Raw genomic sequence first — 17,165 nt, forward strand, 5'->3', positions numbered from 1 at the left:
CTTTCCAGAGCCTTCTATACCCTAGACTTCAATTACATTCTAATTATAAATTGTGCAGGTACAGTTCTTTAAGAAAAAATTTCTATTTAAGGCACATAAAACAGTTTTATTTTGTTATAACATTTTCAGCCAAACAGAATAGTCATATATAGTCATTTATTCTAAATGACCTTTAACTCACAACTGCCCACTAAACTTGCATTGATATTTACAAAACAGATCTATTGACTTCAAATTAATTATTATGCTATCCTAAGAACAAGTGCACTCTACTTCATCTGCCCAGTGGACTGCTAGGGTTAAAAGTGTAACTTAAGAACAAGTGCAGACATTATAGTTTTTTATACATGAATCTATTTATTTATTGAAAAAGTGCTTGTATTTTTTGTGTAATAAAGTTTTAAAAGACAAAACTTCGAAGCTGAACTGTGTTTTCTTTGCTTTAAATTTAAATAAAGCAATGAAAATGTTTGCATTTAATAACAGCATAATTTATTTAAGACAATGTTTATTTTTGTAATAAAGTTTTTATAAAAAACAAAACCAGTCTTTTTAAAAATTATTCAACTGTTGTGGTAGCTTAATTGGTAGTAATACATTGATTGTTAAGTCTAATTAGTCGGTGCAACAAGTACCTGGTTTGTGTCTATGATGTTCAACCAAGGTTATTCTCTTCAGAAAGTATTTTTATATCTCAGTGTTTTTATAGTGAAAATAAAGCAACACAACACAGATAGAAGGACTAATCTGTTAGAAAAGATATCTCATTAACTGCTGAATATGAATAATTACAACCTTTAGAAAGATAAGTTAATGTAACTTAACTCAAGTTAATTTAATTTAAACAACCTTGCAAGGAAATTTTATCCTTCTTTAATTTAAAGAATTATTAACTAAAAATGAAAAAGAAATCAAAAGTAGTATTGAGATTTATTTCATCTTTATTGAAATACAATTTTAATATTACATTGCATGCTGTTAGTATTACAGGTAAAAACATACACATTTTTTGCTAAATAAAATTTAGAAAGGAGGCATTTTATTAATTTGTTTTGTTTTTAATTTGCAAACCTTTTCAATTGTAAAAAAAAATAAAAGAGCTTTAAAATGATTTTTAAACAAATACAAAGAATTTAAAAGTGGCAAACCACATAAAAGAATTCATTTTTTTAAGGAATAACATGCCATCAAAAGTGAAACACCCAAACATGTAATTTGTAAAACATGATCATATTAAAATACTAGAAGATAATGGCAAAACAATTTCTTTCATAATTTCTAAAACTCACTGGTGATCTTACGGTAACAAAACCTTTAATACAGAAAATAAAATGATATCAAATTATTCTCCTGTAATGCATTGCATTAGCTTAATTTTGAAATTAATTGTAAATTTTAAACTGAAAAGTATTGGTCATGGATTACTAAAACAAAAAAACCTCAATGGTTGTTATTTTATACAAAGTATTTTGCAACAACGTTTTGAGCTTAATACTGTTCAATAAAAATATTTAAACAATAAGGAAATGCATCACAATAAATTGCCTGCAATTAAACCAAGATATCTACATACGTCTATATATTTTACATCAATAGTAGGTTTAAAATAATGTTAAAAACAATGCCTAAAAGAAATGCATTTTAGCATAATTTATGAATTTACATTAGACATTTTGTAAAATGTAGTTTAACTTGCTAAACTAAATATAAATATTATTTTGCTTTCATTCCAAATTTGGCACATATGGAAATATTAACAAAAATTTTTCTTTGTTTGCTAGAAAATTGCAAAACAAAGATTGTATGTCTAAAACATATGGCTATTTAAAATTATTAAAAATAATAATATATCAGTGTAGGAATAGGAAAATACAAATAAAAATAACTACAGCTCCATAATCATCTGGAGGTGTGAAACATAAAATATTATTAAAGCATTTCCAAAAATAAAAGCAATCCTAAGCTTTTTACAACAAAGAATCAGCCTTAAGGTAACTGTTCAGTTCATGTTAAAACGGAAATAGTATAAATGTAATATTTGAGTGTCTAATGTGTCTTCCTATGACTAATATATATTTAAAAAATAGTTGTGATCATAATTTGAGTTTTAAAAATACAGATTCCAAAATAACATATATTACAAATTTTAAGATTATACTTAATTTCTTAATATGAGTTTTAAAATACAGATTCCAAAAAAAAAACACATATATTAGAAATAGTTTTTAGTATTTTTAAATGTTGAGTCCAATGAATGCAGATTAACAACATGAAGCACCATATTTCTAAACGCTTATAAAATAAAAATCCGTGAATATTTTTATTAAAATATATTTAAAAAAAACACATTCATCGCACAGATTTATTGTCCCTAATAAACATAGATGAACAAGCTAAGATCCAAAACTTTGTTAAACAGTCACACAAATTATTATCACATGTTCATGATCATAGAGAAAAGGGGTAGGCACATGGGTAGTTTATTATTATTTATCTTGTTATAATGTTTTGACTTTCTGTCACAAATAAATAAATAAGCAAACACCTGACCCAACAAAATAACAAAATAAACCAAGAACCAAACACCAATAACTTTACTTAGTTTATGTAAATAGTCCATTTCTATTAGCATACATTGCTATACTTAGTAGTGTTGTATAACTACTTTACTGCTGTTCAGTTTATAATTATAATATTGCATAGATGAGTTTGGCAAACAAAAATATACAAATCTTTTTAAAAACTAATTTTTCACTTAAAAATAAGAGAAGCAGAATCGAAACACTTATTATTTCATACTTTTATATTTGCCTTAGTAAAAAATTAATCTTAGCTGATTTTCATAAACATATTGTATGTTGTTTGTGATAATAGGCTTATGTCCCTTCAATTTATGTAAGAGCATTAAGTTGCATCTTGTCATTCTTAACAATAGATGCTATTTATTCCCCCTGCATATCTGTATTTGACATTTTTTTGTGGATATTATTTTTACAATTCTAATTTAATAAAATTTTAATCATTATATTTTAGTAAAAAAGAGAGAATTTTTTTTTTCAATAATAAAAAAAAAATGACTCCTAAAAAGTATTTTGACATATTTTTGTGGATGATATTTCTTTTTACAATTCTAATTAAAAATTTTAATCATTTTATTTTAGTAAAAAATGGAGGAAAAATATTTCAAACAATTAAAAAAACAACTCATAAAATGACCATTGTAAAGAAAACTATCCTAGAAAGATCATTTGATACTTAAGCCGTTTTTCTCCATTCTACAAAACCAAGTTTTCATTCAAAAATTTCACAATTGAATCATGGAAGAGCATGATGGTATCAGTTAGAAAAAAAATTAAATTTATAACACAAATATTGGCTAAACATACATCATTTGTTATAAGAAAACATGAAAATATTACATAATTATTTAATAATAATTATACATCATAGAATGTTCAAATTTAACTTAAAAAATAATTTACATCAAAGTTAACCAATGGCATATGTTTTGTAAAAGTTTACCAAATCCATTTACTTTTCAGTGGACTAGGTTTAGTTGTTAAAGCAATACACTGTCAGCAGTGACTGATGGTTTATTATAATTTAAAAGTAGATGTAGATCTACATTAGAAACACAAGGCCGAAGCTGGGTAAACAAAAATGGAAGTTTATTTTTGTTTCATTAATTTAGTTTTTTAATTTGTCAAACAATACATAAGAAAAAGCTTTAAAGAGTTTAAAAAACTTTAAGCTTAGAATTTTGATATATTACAATTTTAGTTCAAGTTACAAAAAAAAGTTAGAAAAAAACTTAGTTTGGAAAATTTGGATTCTACTGTACAACTTAGAAAAGTCACACCCTTTGATTACTTTGTACTCTCAATCCCTATTCCACCCTTAGTAAGAAAATAATCCCTTTGCGTAATATATGGTTTCTGTAATCAACTCTTTGTAATCCAGTTATAAATCTAGCCCTACCCATAAATTCATGGATAAACTCTAATACTTCTATATTGATTTTTAATATGAGCCTTAAAAATCAATGACAATTTTATTACTTTTATGTTTTTTTTTATTTCTTTTTTTTTTGCTTGTACATTATATTACAAAGAACTGAAGTCGAGTTTCGGTGACCTTGACACGTGAAGGGATAGCGTGGTCAGTTCTTTGCCCAGCTGCCTTTATTTTCACTATCGTCAGTCAGGTACCCATCGGAGCTTTGTGGATTCTAGCATCCGAACTTGAGACTTTCGGGTATGCAGTCATTCACTCTACCATCCAACCACATCGTCCCAATTAAGAACATTTATGTAAACATTATGTTGCATTCGTATTCATAAGCATTCTAATAATTTAAACGTGATAAGAATTTAGAATACTGAAGATAAAGATCAGTAATTTTACAAATTTTCGCTTGGAAGTTGAAGTAAAGAAAATGACATTAAATGTCACAGAGATTTTCTCACGTAGTATAATTTAAAATAAGTGTGATTTAAAATAAGGGTAATTTTAAAATCTATAACTTATGGACTAGCACAAAAGTGATGAGGGTAAATATCATCAGAAAAGATGTCTTGGGTGACGTGGATCCACTGCCTGTAAAAATAAAATGTGTAAGTTAGGTCAAAGGTTATTATCATCATGCTTCATTGTATCTCGTGGGGGGGGGGGGGGGGGGCAGACAGCCCAATAAGTAGAAACCCCACCTAGTAACGCCACTATATCATTGTGGTTCTATATTCAAGATTGTTAAAAAAAAACTTTTTATTTTTTTAGTTTTGTAGAATATTTTGTTAGCTTAACTGGCATAGTCACGACAGATGGTTGGGGTTTAACCCCTTATCCGCTCTGAGTCCCAAAAACAATAGCCAAAATTATATATATATATATATATATATATATATATATATATATATATATATATATATATATATATTAAAGGCGGAGACCGCACCAAATGAATATATCCACACATTTCTTAGAAAATGATAAAACTTTTAAATTAATAAGCTGAGTAGTAAATCTCATCCAACAAGTATAGAAGGTTATGTGTTTTCAGCTAGCCATTATTTTTTCCCTACATCGCAACATAAGCTAGAAATAGGTAGCATTCGTAATTAAAATGTTCATATTTAATTAAAAAAAAAAGAAAAATTACACATGCATGTGTTGAACATAAACCTTAAGTATAAAACTAAAAAAAAATGTTTAAAAATAAAGATAAAAATATTAAACATTAATTTAATTTAAACATCAAACTATGAACACACTTGTTTAATTTAAAACTTAAACAATAGATATATAGATGTGTTTAATTTAAAGAAAAAATATAGGCTACACATATTTGTTTATCAAAAATATTTAAAATAAACAACCATCTACACATTTGTTTAAATTAAGCATAAATCTGTTCACTTAAAATGTATTAAATTAAACAACCATCTAAACATTTGTTCAAATTAAACATAAAACTGTGCACTTAAATACTTAAAATATAAACCTATACATTATACATACATGTGTTTGGTCCGAAAAGTTTTTCGATTTCCCTGAAGACTGCCTCGTGATCCGGGTTGCCAGGTTTACAGTAATTTTGTTTGACTTTACGCACGCAGTTCTTTATCTCCTCCAGTTTGCTGAAGTATGGGGAGAAACATAACATTGAATCTAGGAGTGTAGGCATCGCAGGAGTTACTACCAGTATAAAAGTAAAGTTCCCTCTCAGAGTTTCTTCCAGGCATCTCTTCGGGGGGGGGGGGGGGGGGGGGGGGGAAGGGCCAAGCCCCCCCCCCCCGAAAAAATTCTACCGCCCCCCCCCCCCGAACGAAATGAAATTTATATAATTTATATAGAAAATATATACTTTTAACAGCGTCCGCCCCCCCCCCGAAAATTTCAAGTGCCCCCCCCCCTCCGGAGAAAAAAGAAACACTTTATTTTTTAAAATACAGCCAAGACTTTTTCAAATACTAGGAAAATATTGGATATATTATTAAAATACTCTATATCTACAATATAAGTGTATACGACATATATATTTATCTAAATACACTATACTTACATTTTATATTTCCTTGGACTGGACCATATCAAAATAACTCGCCCAATCCAAATACTGGTATTTCCATTAACCTAAACCACATTTTTTTCCAAACCTCACCTGCACAAAATGGTGGTATTCCCATCATCCCAACCTCACCGGCACAAAATGGTGGTATTCCCATCATCCCAACCTCACCGGCACAAAATGGTGGTATTCCCATCATCCCAACCCTACCGGCACAAAATGGTGGTATTCCCATCATCCCAACCTCACCTGCATAAAATGGTGGTAATCCCATCATCCCAACCTCACCTGCACAAAATGATGGTATTCCCATCATCCTAACCTCACCGGCACAAAATGGTGGTATTTCCATCATCCCAACCTCACCGGCACAAAATGGTGGTATTCCCATCATCCTAACCTCATTTGCACAAAATAGTGGTATTCCCATCATCCCAACCTCACCGGCACGAAATGGTGGTATTTCCATCATCCCAACCTCACCTGTACAAAATGGTTGTATTCCCATCATCCCAACCTCACCTGTACAAAATGGTGGTATTCCCATCATCCCAACCTCACCTGTACAAAATGGTGGTATTCCCATCATCCCAACCTCACCGGCACAAAATAGTGGTATTCCCATCACCCTAACTTCACCTGCACAAAATGGTGTCATTTCCATCCCCCCCCCCAAAAAAAACCAACAAAAAACTCACCTGCACAAAATGGTGGTAGTCCCATCATCCTAACCTCACCTACACAAAATGCTGGTATTTCCATCCCCCCCCCCCCAAACACAGGAACTCACCTGCACAAAATGGTGGTATTCCCATCATCCCAACCTCACCGGCACAAAATGGTGGTATTCCCATCATCCCAACCTCACCGGCACAAAATAGTGGTATTCCCATCACCCTAACTTCACCTGCACAAAATGGTGTCATTTCCACCCCCCCCCCCCCCCAAAAAAAAACAAAACCAACAAAAAACTCACCTGCACAAACTGGTGGTAGTCCCATCATCCTAACCTCACCTACACAAAATGCTGGTATTTCCAACCCCCCCCCCCCAAACACAGAAACTCACCTGCACAAAATGGTGGCATTTCCACCCCCCCCCCCCCCCAAAAAAAAAAAACAAAAAACTCACCTGCACAAAATGGTGGTATTCTTATTGGCTAAATCAGCTGGGTAGCACGTGGACAGCTCACGAGAGCAGGCATATTTAGCATAGCTGGAGTTGGCTGAAATCAAATTCAATCGGAAATAGTTTCAATGTGTTCACCGAGCTTTGTGTATTTGTGAATGTGTTTTAGTGAATTTGTTAGTTTTAGTGAATGTGTTAGAGTTTTAGTTTATGAGAGTTTTAGTGAGGGTGTTAGTGTTTTAGTTAACTTCTTAGTAATAGTGAATGTGTTAGAATTTTAGTGGATGTGTTAGAATTTTAGTGGATGTGTTAGAATTTTAGTGGATGTGTTAGAATTTTAGTGGATGTGTTAGTTTAAGTGAATGTGTTAGTTTAAGTGAATGTGTTTGAGCTTTAGCGAATGTGTTAGTGTTTTAGTGAACGTGTTAGTGTTTTAGTGAATGCAGTAGCGTAGCAAGGGGGGGGGGGGGGCGGGGACATATGTCCCCTGGGCGCCGACCTTAGGGGCGCCAAAATGGGTTGGAAAAATAAATTGAAAGGTTGAGGGGGGGGGGGGTGCAAATCGAAATCTTGAGAGGGGGTGCAAATCGAAAGTTTGAACGGGGGGGGGGGGGGGTGGGTGGGTGCAAATCGAAATCTTGAGGGGGGGGGGTGCAAATCCAAAAGTTTGTCCCCGGTCGCAGGGAAGGGTCGCTACGCCTATGAGTGAATGTGTTAGTTTAAGCGAATGTGTTAGTGTTTTAGTTAACGTCTTAGTTTAAGTGAATGTATTAGAATTTTATCAAATCTAAGTCTATAGTGCGCCTGCGTGTGTTAATGTGTTTGTGTGTGAGTGTATATTTAGTTGTGTTTGTGTGTAAATATAAATTTACACAAAGAAATATATTTATATATATATAGTTGATATATATATATATATATATATATATATATATATATATATATATATATATATAGAGAGAGAGAGAGAGAGAGAGAGAGAGAGAGAGTTTATTCGATCAAAAACCACAGTTCTTTATCCTCTTATATTTTAGATTAGATATTATTATTTCCACGTAGAAATATTTTCCCCAAAGTCCAAAAATATATTTTTAAAGTATAAAATAAGTATTGGCTGACGTCTCCCTTAAATACCAACATATGCTGATGTCCCACTAGTAACGGGTGCTTGTGTGGGGTACGGGGGAGGGGAGGGAGGGGGTAACAGATCTAATGACGCTGAATACGAACATATAAAGAAGAGTGCGAATTCCCCACTCCCCCCACACCCTGTCATCCCCTTAGACACACTGTTATACACAACCAGTCATTACCGACGGTCATTCCTCTCCCCACCCCCACCCCCATACCTACTGTTACGCACAGAGTTTCTTCCAGGCATCTCTTCGGGGCCCCGAATTTTTTTTACCGCCCCCCCCCCCCCCCGAACGAAATGAAATTTATATAATTTATATAGAAAATATATACTTTTAACAGTGTCCGCCTTCCCCCCCCCCCCCCCCCCCCCGAAGAAAGTCTACCGCCCCCCCGAAAATTTCAAGTGCCCCCCCCCCCCGGAGAAAAAAGCCTGGAAGAAACACTGGTTACGAACACCTTGTCATATACCAACATGATGTTCCATTTGATCACGTTTACAGATGTTAACTCACACGAGTGCAAGTGATATGTGGTACACCATGAAATCAAACAAACTTAGGTATTCAGTTATGTAGACCTACATTTTTATTAATGGATATATTTGTAATTTAGCAACTTAACTACAGTGTTTGTTTCATTTTTGTAACTATTTTTTGAGTTAATTTATAAATTTGATTACAACGGTGCTATTAATTATGTAACAATGGTTTTGGTTGTTAGAAAATTGGTACAATTTGATTACGACGGTGCTATTAATTATGTAACAATGGTTTTGGTTGTTAGAAATTTGGTACAATTTGATTACAACGGTGCTATTAATTATGTAAACAATGGTTTTGGTTGTTAGAAATTTGGTACAATTTGATTACAACGGTGCTATTAATTATGTAACAATGGTTTTGGTTGTTAGAAATTTGGTACAATTTGATTACAACGGTGCTATTAATTATGTAAACAATGGTTTTGGTTGTTAGAAATTTGGTACAATTTGATTACAACGGTACTTCTATGATGACCGACAGAGCAAAAACGTTTTTGTAAAGTTAGGGTCCAATGTAAAGGTCAAGGCGAGAGTGAAGACTATGATTGGATGAATTTAGAAATACGACTAATTAAGTCAGGCACGGGGTTATATTAATGACAGCAACACCAGATTTAAAAAATCCGCTTCAACAAGACCATGCCAGCTATAATACAAGTACCATTTTTAACTCTAAATAAAAGAAACCTACCACATTTGGTTTCCAGCGTCTCATAAAAATCCTTCAAAGACGCAACTGTTTTTTCCTCCTTACATTTTTCGATTAGATTTTTCTTACACAGTAAGACGGCGCTAAAGTTTCTGATTAAAAAAAAAGATGTTCAACAGAAATGACTCATTACGATTTTTAATGTGCAAGTCTCGAGCTTGGCTCTTGCTCGAGTTTGTTGGACCTCATAGAGTTCACTCAGCTTTAATGGGTACCTGAGTCCCTCATACGCCGAGGGGAAAAAAACTCACGTTAGGGGAAACTAAGATGGCATGGCATACTGCTGACCACATATACCAAGGGCACAGAAACAGGTGAACTCTACTTCATCTGCCGCTATAGACTGTAGGTTCAAAAGTGTGATTTAAAACACCCCCCCCCCCTTGAGCAAAATGCCCGAAAGAAACCTAGGATACTAAAACACATTTTCTTCGCACCTGCCGATATTAGACTAGTATCAAGATTGTTTTACAAAATGGCAATTTACATTTATTTAAAAAAATACAACATAACATGTTGTTTAAACTAAATTAAATGAAATTTCGATGAGAACATTCTTTTGAAGCAATTAAGCGCAATTATAAACATATAAATCAAGCTGAACAAACTATTTTTTAAATGAATAGAATTAAAATTTTAAACAACACTTCAGTACTAATAGAGTTTACGTTAAGTATATAGGAACATGACATGATTCAAATCAAGCAGTTACAAAAAAGTCCACGAAGAGCATTGCATTAATTAACTATTAGAAATCTTAAAACGGTACCAATCACAATCAGAAGTTAGCATTCAGAATAATCCTACGGGTTTAATGAACAGAAGCAAGCGGGAGAGTCAAGAGGTAAAAAATTGAAATCGAACATATTTCCCATCTGTCAAGCATGCTTACACATTACATCAACTGCCCAACAACCAAGCATGCTTACACATTACATCAACTGCCCAACCACCAAGCATGCTTACACATTACATCAACTGTCCACACACCAAGCATGCTTACACATTACATCAACTGTCCACACACCAAGCATGCTTACACATTACATCAACTGCCCAACCACCAAGCATGCTTACACATTACATCAACTGTCCACACACCAAGCATGCTTACACATTACATCAACTGCCCAACCACCAAGAATGCTTACACATTACATCAACTGCCCAACAACCAAGCATGCTTACACATTGCATCAACTGCCCAACAACCAAGCATGCTTACACATTACATCAACTGCCCAACAACCAAGCATGCTTACACATTGCATCAACTGCCCAACCACCAAGCATGCTTACACATTACATCAACTGTCCACCCACAAAGTATGCTTTCACATTACATCAACTGCCCACCCACCCACCAAGCATGCTTACACACTAAACAAATCTCCTCACCATTAAGTATTACAGATTACACGTAATTCCTATATCACTAATATAACTCGTCATTTTCAGTCAACATCTAAGTAAACCTACATCTGTTAGTAACAGTCCATCTACCGAGTAAGGACCTAGGTAGAGGAACGAATCCAGTACAGACCACGACCATGCAGTCATTTAATACAGTCCCTCTACCAAGTAAGGACCCAGACAGAGGAACGAATCCAGCCCAGGCTACGACCATGCAATAATTTAATACAGTACCTCTACCAAGTAAGAACCCAGGTAGAGGAACGAATCCAGTACAGGCCACGACCATGCAGCAGTCACTTACCCACAGGGATTTTCTTTTATTTGAGCATCGAGACAGTTCGAGTCACAGGGGTCGGCTGTTAAAGAGTTAACATTATCCTGAATTAAAAAGTTGTATCGGATATCGCTGGAAACGGAGAAGCGGAACTAGAAAAATCCGTACTTTTTTTTAATATTCGGAGCAGCAGTAACCACGTTTTAATTAATTAAAATTAATTAATTATTTTTCTGGCATTGCTACTCTATTTATAGCTATAAGGGGTTATCCATCAATGACGTCAAGCTTTTTGGACGATTTTTACCTCCCCCTCCCCTCCGTCACACATTGTCACAAAAAGCCAGACCCCCCCTATAAAATGACGTCACACCCCAGCCTACAACCTCCCACCCCCTTAAAATTGCTGTTTGATTTTTCTTAAAACATCGATTTTTTTCAAAAATCTTGTCTGAACTGTCAACATAGAGTATTTTAACCAATTTCTATTACAATTTATTAAACCTTTTTCTAAAACGGGAAATAACGGCAAAAAATTAGTTTTCTAACATTGCTTTTTTTATAATGCAAAAGTGTGATGTCATCCTCTCTGAAAGCCCCCCTCCCCCTCATCACACACTGTCACAAAATTACAACCCCCCTACGAGTGTGACGTCATTTATGGACGCCCTCTGACCCAATCGTACAACCCCAGTAACTTCGATATAAAGGGTAGAATCTTCTTCTTCGTTCTTAATTCTAGTGTTTTAATGTGTTCCCTCCAACACAATTATGTATCAATATGTTATGCTCCTTATTTCAGACTACTTTTTTTTGGATTAAACTCCATAGCATTTGTCCAACTAAGAACAAAATTCAAGGCAGCAGTTGTTTAATTTTGGAGTTGTCTCGCCCAGAAGAGTGGCTATCCCCAGCTATCGAGCCTCATTTGCCCGAGGATTTTAATTCGAGACTTTTCAATTTAGCAACCATGAGCTTTACCGAGTCGACCAGGCCGACTCCTTAAAGAGTAGCGATGCCAGAAAGAAAAATAGCCTCACCAGGGCTTTGACTGCTAGTTGATACATTTTATTTTCAGTTAGACCTACCACAGTTTTTATACACGAGGTTGAAATAACGTATCAACTGTTCAAGCTTTTGTTTATCTTTGCATGTCTCCAACATGCGTCTTTCACACTGTTTAATGTCATCGATGTATCTAATAAAAAAAAAAGATGTTACAGCAATTACTAATTGCGATTTCTAACATGAAAGTTTCGAGTTTGGATCAGTGTCCGAGTTTGTTGAGTCCAACCAGCTCTTTAGTGTGCCTGATCGAAGTATGGGATAGTAAATGCAGCGCGCATAGTACTGACCATACTAAGCATTCATACGTCGCGTGCTGAGAAAGAGATCAACTCTACTTTATCCAGGAATCGAGAGAGAGATCAACTCTACTTTATCCAGGAATCGAGAGAGAGATCAACTCTACTTTACCCAAGAATCGAGAAAGAGATCAACTCTACTTTATCCAGGAATCGAGAAACAGATCAACTCTACTTTATCCAGGAATCGAGAAAGAGATCAACTCTACTTTATCCAGGAATCGAGAGAGAGATCAACTCTACTTTATCCAGGAATCGAGAAAGAGATCAACTCTACTTTATCCAGGAATCGAGAAAGAGATCAACTCTACTTTATCCAAGAATCGAGAAAGAGATCAACTCTACTTTATCCAGGAATCGAGAGAGAGATCAACTCTACTTTATCCAGGAATCGAGAAAGAGATCAACTCTACTTTATCCAGGAATCGAGAAAGAGATCAACTCTACTTTATCCAGGAATCGAGAGAGAGATCAACTCTACTTTATCCAGGAATCGAGAAAGAGATCAACTCTACTTTATCCAGGAATCGAGAAAGAGATCAACTCTACTTTATCTAGGAATCGAGAAACAGATCAACTCTACTTTATCCAGGAATCGAGAGAGAGATCAACTCTACTTTATCCAGGAATCGAGAAAGAGATCAACTCTACTTTATCCAAGAATCGAGAAAGAGATCAACTCTACTTTATCCAGGAATCGAGAGAGAGATCAACTCTACTTTATCCAGAAATCGAGAAAGAGATCAACTCTACTTTATCCAGGAATCGAGAAACAGATCAACTCTACTTTATCCAAGAATCGAGAAAGAGATCAACTCTACTTTATCCAGGAATCGAGAGAGAGATCAACTCTACTTTATCCAGGAATCGAGAAAGAGATCAACTCTACTTTATCCAGGAATCGAGAAAGAGATCAACTCTACTTTATCCAGGAATCGAGAAAGAGATCAACTCTACTTTATCCAGGAATCGAGAGAGAGATCAACTCTACTTTATCCAGGAATCGAGAAAGAGATCAACTCTACTTTATCCAGGAATCGAGAAAGAGATCAACTCTACTTTATCCAGGAATCGAGAAAGAGATCAACTCTACTTTATCCAAGAATCGAGAGAGAGATCAACTCTACTTTATCCAGGAATCGAGAAAGAGATCAACTCTACTTTATCCAGGAATCGAGAAAGAGATCAACTCTACTTTATCCAGGAATCGAGAAAGAGATCAACTCTACTTTATCCAGGAATCGAGAAAGAGATCAACTCTACTTTATCCAGGAATCGAGAAAGAGATCAACTCTACTTTATCCAAGAATCGAGAAAGAGATCAACTCTACTTTATCCAGGAATCGAGAAAGAGATCAACTCTACTTTATCCAGGAATCGAGAAAGAGATCAACTCTACTTTATCCAAGAATCGAGAAAGAGATCAACTCTACTTTATCCAAGAATCGAGAAACAGATCAACTCTACTTTATCCAAGAATCGAGAAAGAGATCAACTCTACTTTATCCAGGAATCGAGAGAGAGATCAACTCTACTTTATCCAGGAATCGAGAGAGAGATCAACTCTACTTTATCCAGGAATCGAGAAAGAGATCAACTCTACTTTATCCAGGAATCGAGAAAGAGATCAACTCTACTTTATCCAGGAATCGAGAAAGAGATCAACTCTACTTTATCCAGGAATCGAGAAACAGATCAACTCTACTTTATCCAGGAATCGAGAGAGAGATCAACTCTACTTTATCCAGGAATCGAGAAACAGATCTTCTCTACTTTATCCAGGAATCGAGAAAGAGATCAACTCTACTTTATCCAAGAATCGAGAGAGAGATCAACTCTACTTTATCCAGGAATCAAGAAACAGATCAACTCTACTTTATCCAGGAATCGAGAGAGAGATCAACTCTACTTTATCCAGGAATCGAGAGAGAGATCAACTCTACTTTATCCAGGAATCGAGAGAGAGATCAACTCTACTTTATCCAGGAATCGAGAAAGAGATCAACTCTACTTTATCCAGGAATCGAGAGAGAGATCAACTCTACTTTATCCAGGAATCGAGAGAGAGATCAACTCTACTTTATCCAGGAATCGAGAGAGAGATCAACTCTACTTTATCCAAGAATCGAGAAACAGATCAACTCTACTTTATCCAAGAATCGAGAAACAGATCAACTCTACTTTATCCAAGAATCGAGAAACAGATCAACTCTACTTTATCCAAGAATCGAGAAACAGATCAACTCTACTTTATCCAAGAATCGAGAAACAGATCAACTCTACTTTATCCAGGAATCGAGAAAGAGATCAACTCTACTTTATCCAAGAATCGAGAAAGAGATCAACTCTACTTTATCCAAGAATCGAGAAAGAGATCAACTCTACTTTATCCAGGAATCGAGAAACAGATCAACTCTACTTTATCCAGGAATCGAGAAAGAGATCAACTCTACTTTACCCAAGAATCGAGAAAGAGATCAACTCTACTTTATCCAAGAATCGAGAAAGAGATCAACTCTACTTTATCCAAGAATCGAGAGAGAGATCAACTCTACTTTATCCAGGAATCGAGAAAGAGATCAACTCTACTTTATCCAGGAATCGAGAAAGAGATCAACTCTACTTTACCCAAGAATCGAGAAAGAGATCAACTCTACTTTATCCAGGAATCGAGAAAGAGATCAACTCTACTTTATCCAGGAATCGAGAAAGAGATCAACTCTACTTTATCCAAGAATCGAGAAACAGATCAACTCTACTTTATCCAAGAATCGAGAAACAGATCAACTCTACTTTATCCAAGAATCGAGAAACAGATCAACTCTACTTTATCCAAGAATCGAGAAACAGATCAACTCTACTTTATCCAGGAATCGAGAAAGAGATCAACTCTACTTTATCCAAGAATCGAGAAAGAGATCAACTCTACTTTATCCAAGAATCGAGAAAGAGATCAACTCTACTTTATCCAGGAATCGAGAAACAGATCAACTCTACTTTATCCAGGAATCGAGAAAGAGATCAACTCTACTTTACCCAAGAATCGAGAAAGAGATCAACTCTACTTTATCCAAGAATCGAGAAAGAGATCAACTCTACTTTACCCAAGAATCGAGAAAGAGATCAACTCTACTTTACCCGAGAATCGAGAAAGAGATCAACTCTACTTTATCCAAGAATCGAGAGAGAGATCAACTCTACTTTATCCAGGAATCGAGAAAGAGATCAACTCTACTTTATCCAGAAATCGAGAAAGATATCAACTCTACTTTACCCAAGAATCGAGAAAGAGATCAACTCTACTTTATCCAGGAATCGAGAAAGAGATCAACTCTACTTTATCCAGGAATCGAGAAAGAGATCAACTCTACTTTATCCAAGAATCGAGAAAGAGATCAACTCTACTTTACCCAAGAATCGAGAAAGAGATCAACTCTACTTTATCCAAGAATCGAGAAAGAGATCAACTCTACTTTACCCAAGAATCGAGAAAGAGATCAACTCTACTTTATCCAAGAATCGAGAAAGAGATCAACTCTACTTTATCCAGGAATCGAGAAAGAGATCAACTCTACTTTACCCAAGAATCGAGAAAGAGATCAACTCTACTTTACCCAAGAATCGAGAAAGAGATCAACTCTACTTTACCCAAGAATCGAGAAAGAGATCAACTCTACTTTACCCAAGAATCGAGAGAGAGATCAACTCTACTTTATCCAGGAATCGAGAAAGAGATCAACTCTACTTTACCCAAGAATCGAGAAAGAGATCAACTCTACTTTACCCAAGAATCGAGAGAGAGATCAACTCTACTTTATCCAGGAATCGAGAAAGAGATCAACTCTACTTTACCCAAGAATCGAGAAAGAGATCAACTCTACTTTACCCAAGAATCGAGAAACAGATCAACTCTACTTTACCCAAGAATCGAGAAAGAGATCAACTCTACTTTATCCAAGAATCGAGAAACAGATCAACTCTACTTTATCCAAGAATCGAGAAACAGATCAACTCTACTTTATCCAGGAATCGAGAAAGAGATCAACTCTACTTTATCCAAGAATCGAGAAACAGATCAACTCTACTTTATCCAGGAATCGAGAAAGAGATCAACTCTACTTTACCCAAGAATCGAGAGAGAGATCAACTCTACTTTATCCAGGAATCGAGAGAGAGATCAACTCTACTTTATCCAAGAATCGAGAGAGAGATCAACTCTACTTTATCCAGGAATCGAGAGAGAGATCAACTCTACTTTATCCAGGAATCGACCATTTCTCCAACACAGAAAAAAATCCTTGGTTCTTATAAAAAAATGTCTTGAGACAAAAACAACGTCGAATCGTTGTGATATGTGAGTAATGGTATCATTAGATGAGTAGGTTAGGATTAGACTCGTTGATTTGTTTTGATATGATGATATGTAGGATGATGCTTGGAATCAAGATTAGGGTAGCATTATAAAAAAAACAATCTTTTTTCGATATGACCTGTATGGAATTGAAGAGACTTTTAAAAAGTTAAATTGA

At 35.0% G+C, this 17,165-nt stretch overlaps 1 protein-coding gene across 1 annotated transcript in view; it reads right to left on the minus strand.

Moving 5' to 3' along the window:
- Positions 1–918: 918 nt before the first annotated feature.
- Positions 919–17,165, minus strand: part of LOC131954746 (uncharacterized) — a 51,014-nt gene continuing 34,767 nt past the window's right edge. Inside the window, exons 3-8 of the mRNA XM_059318491.1 lie at positions 12,361–12,470; positions 11,300–11,354; positions 9,565–9,674; positions 7,199–7,292; positions 5,518–5,636; positions 919–4,596 (exon numbers count right to left, since the gene is read on the minus strand). Of these exons, the coding sequence (XP_059174474.1) occupies positions 4,517–4,596; positions 5,518–5,636; positions 7,199–7,292; positions 9,565–9,674; positions 11,300–11,354; positions 12,361–12,470 (568 nt within the window). The 3' untranslated portion in view covers positions 919–4,516. The remainder of the gene's footprint in view (positions 4,597–5,517; positions 5,637–7,198; positions 7,293–9,564; positions 9,675–11,299; positions 11,355–12,360; positions 12,471–17,165) is intronic.

Source organism: Physella acuta, unplaced genomic scaffold, assembly GCF_028476545.2.
Source record: "Physella acuta isolate Inbredline_101_S28 unplaced genomic scaffold, ASM2847654v3 ptg001025l, whole genome shotgun sequence".
In the NCBI taxonomy this organism is placed as follows: Eukaryota; Metazoa; Mollusca; class Gastropoda; family Physidae; genus Physella; species Physella acuta.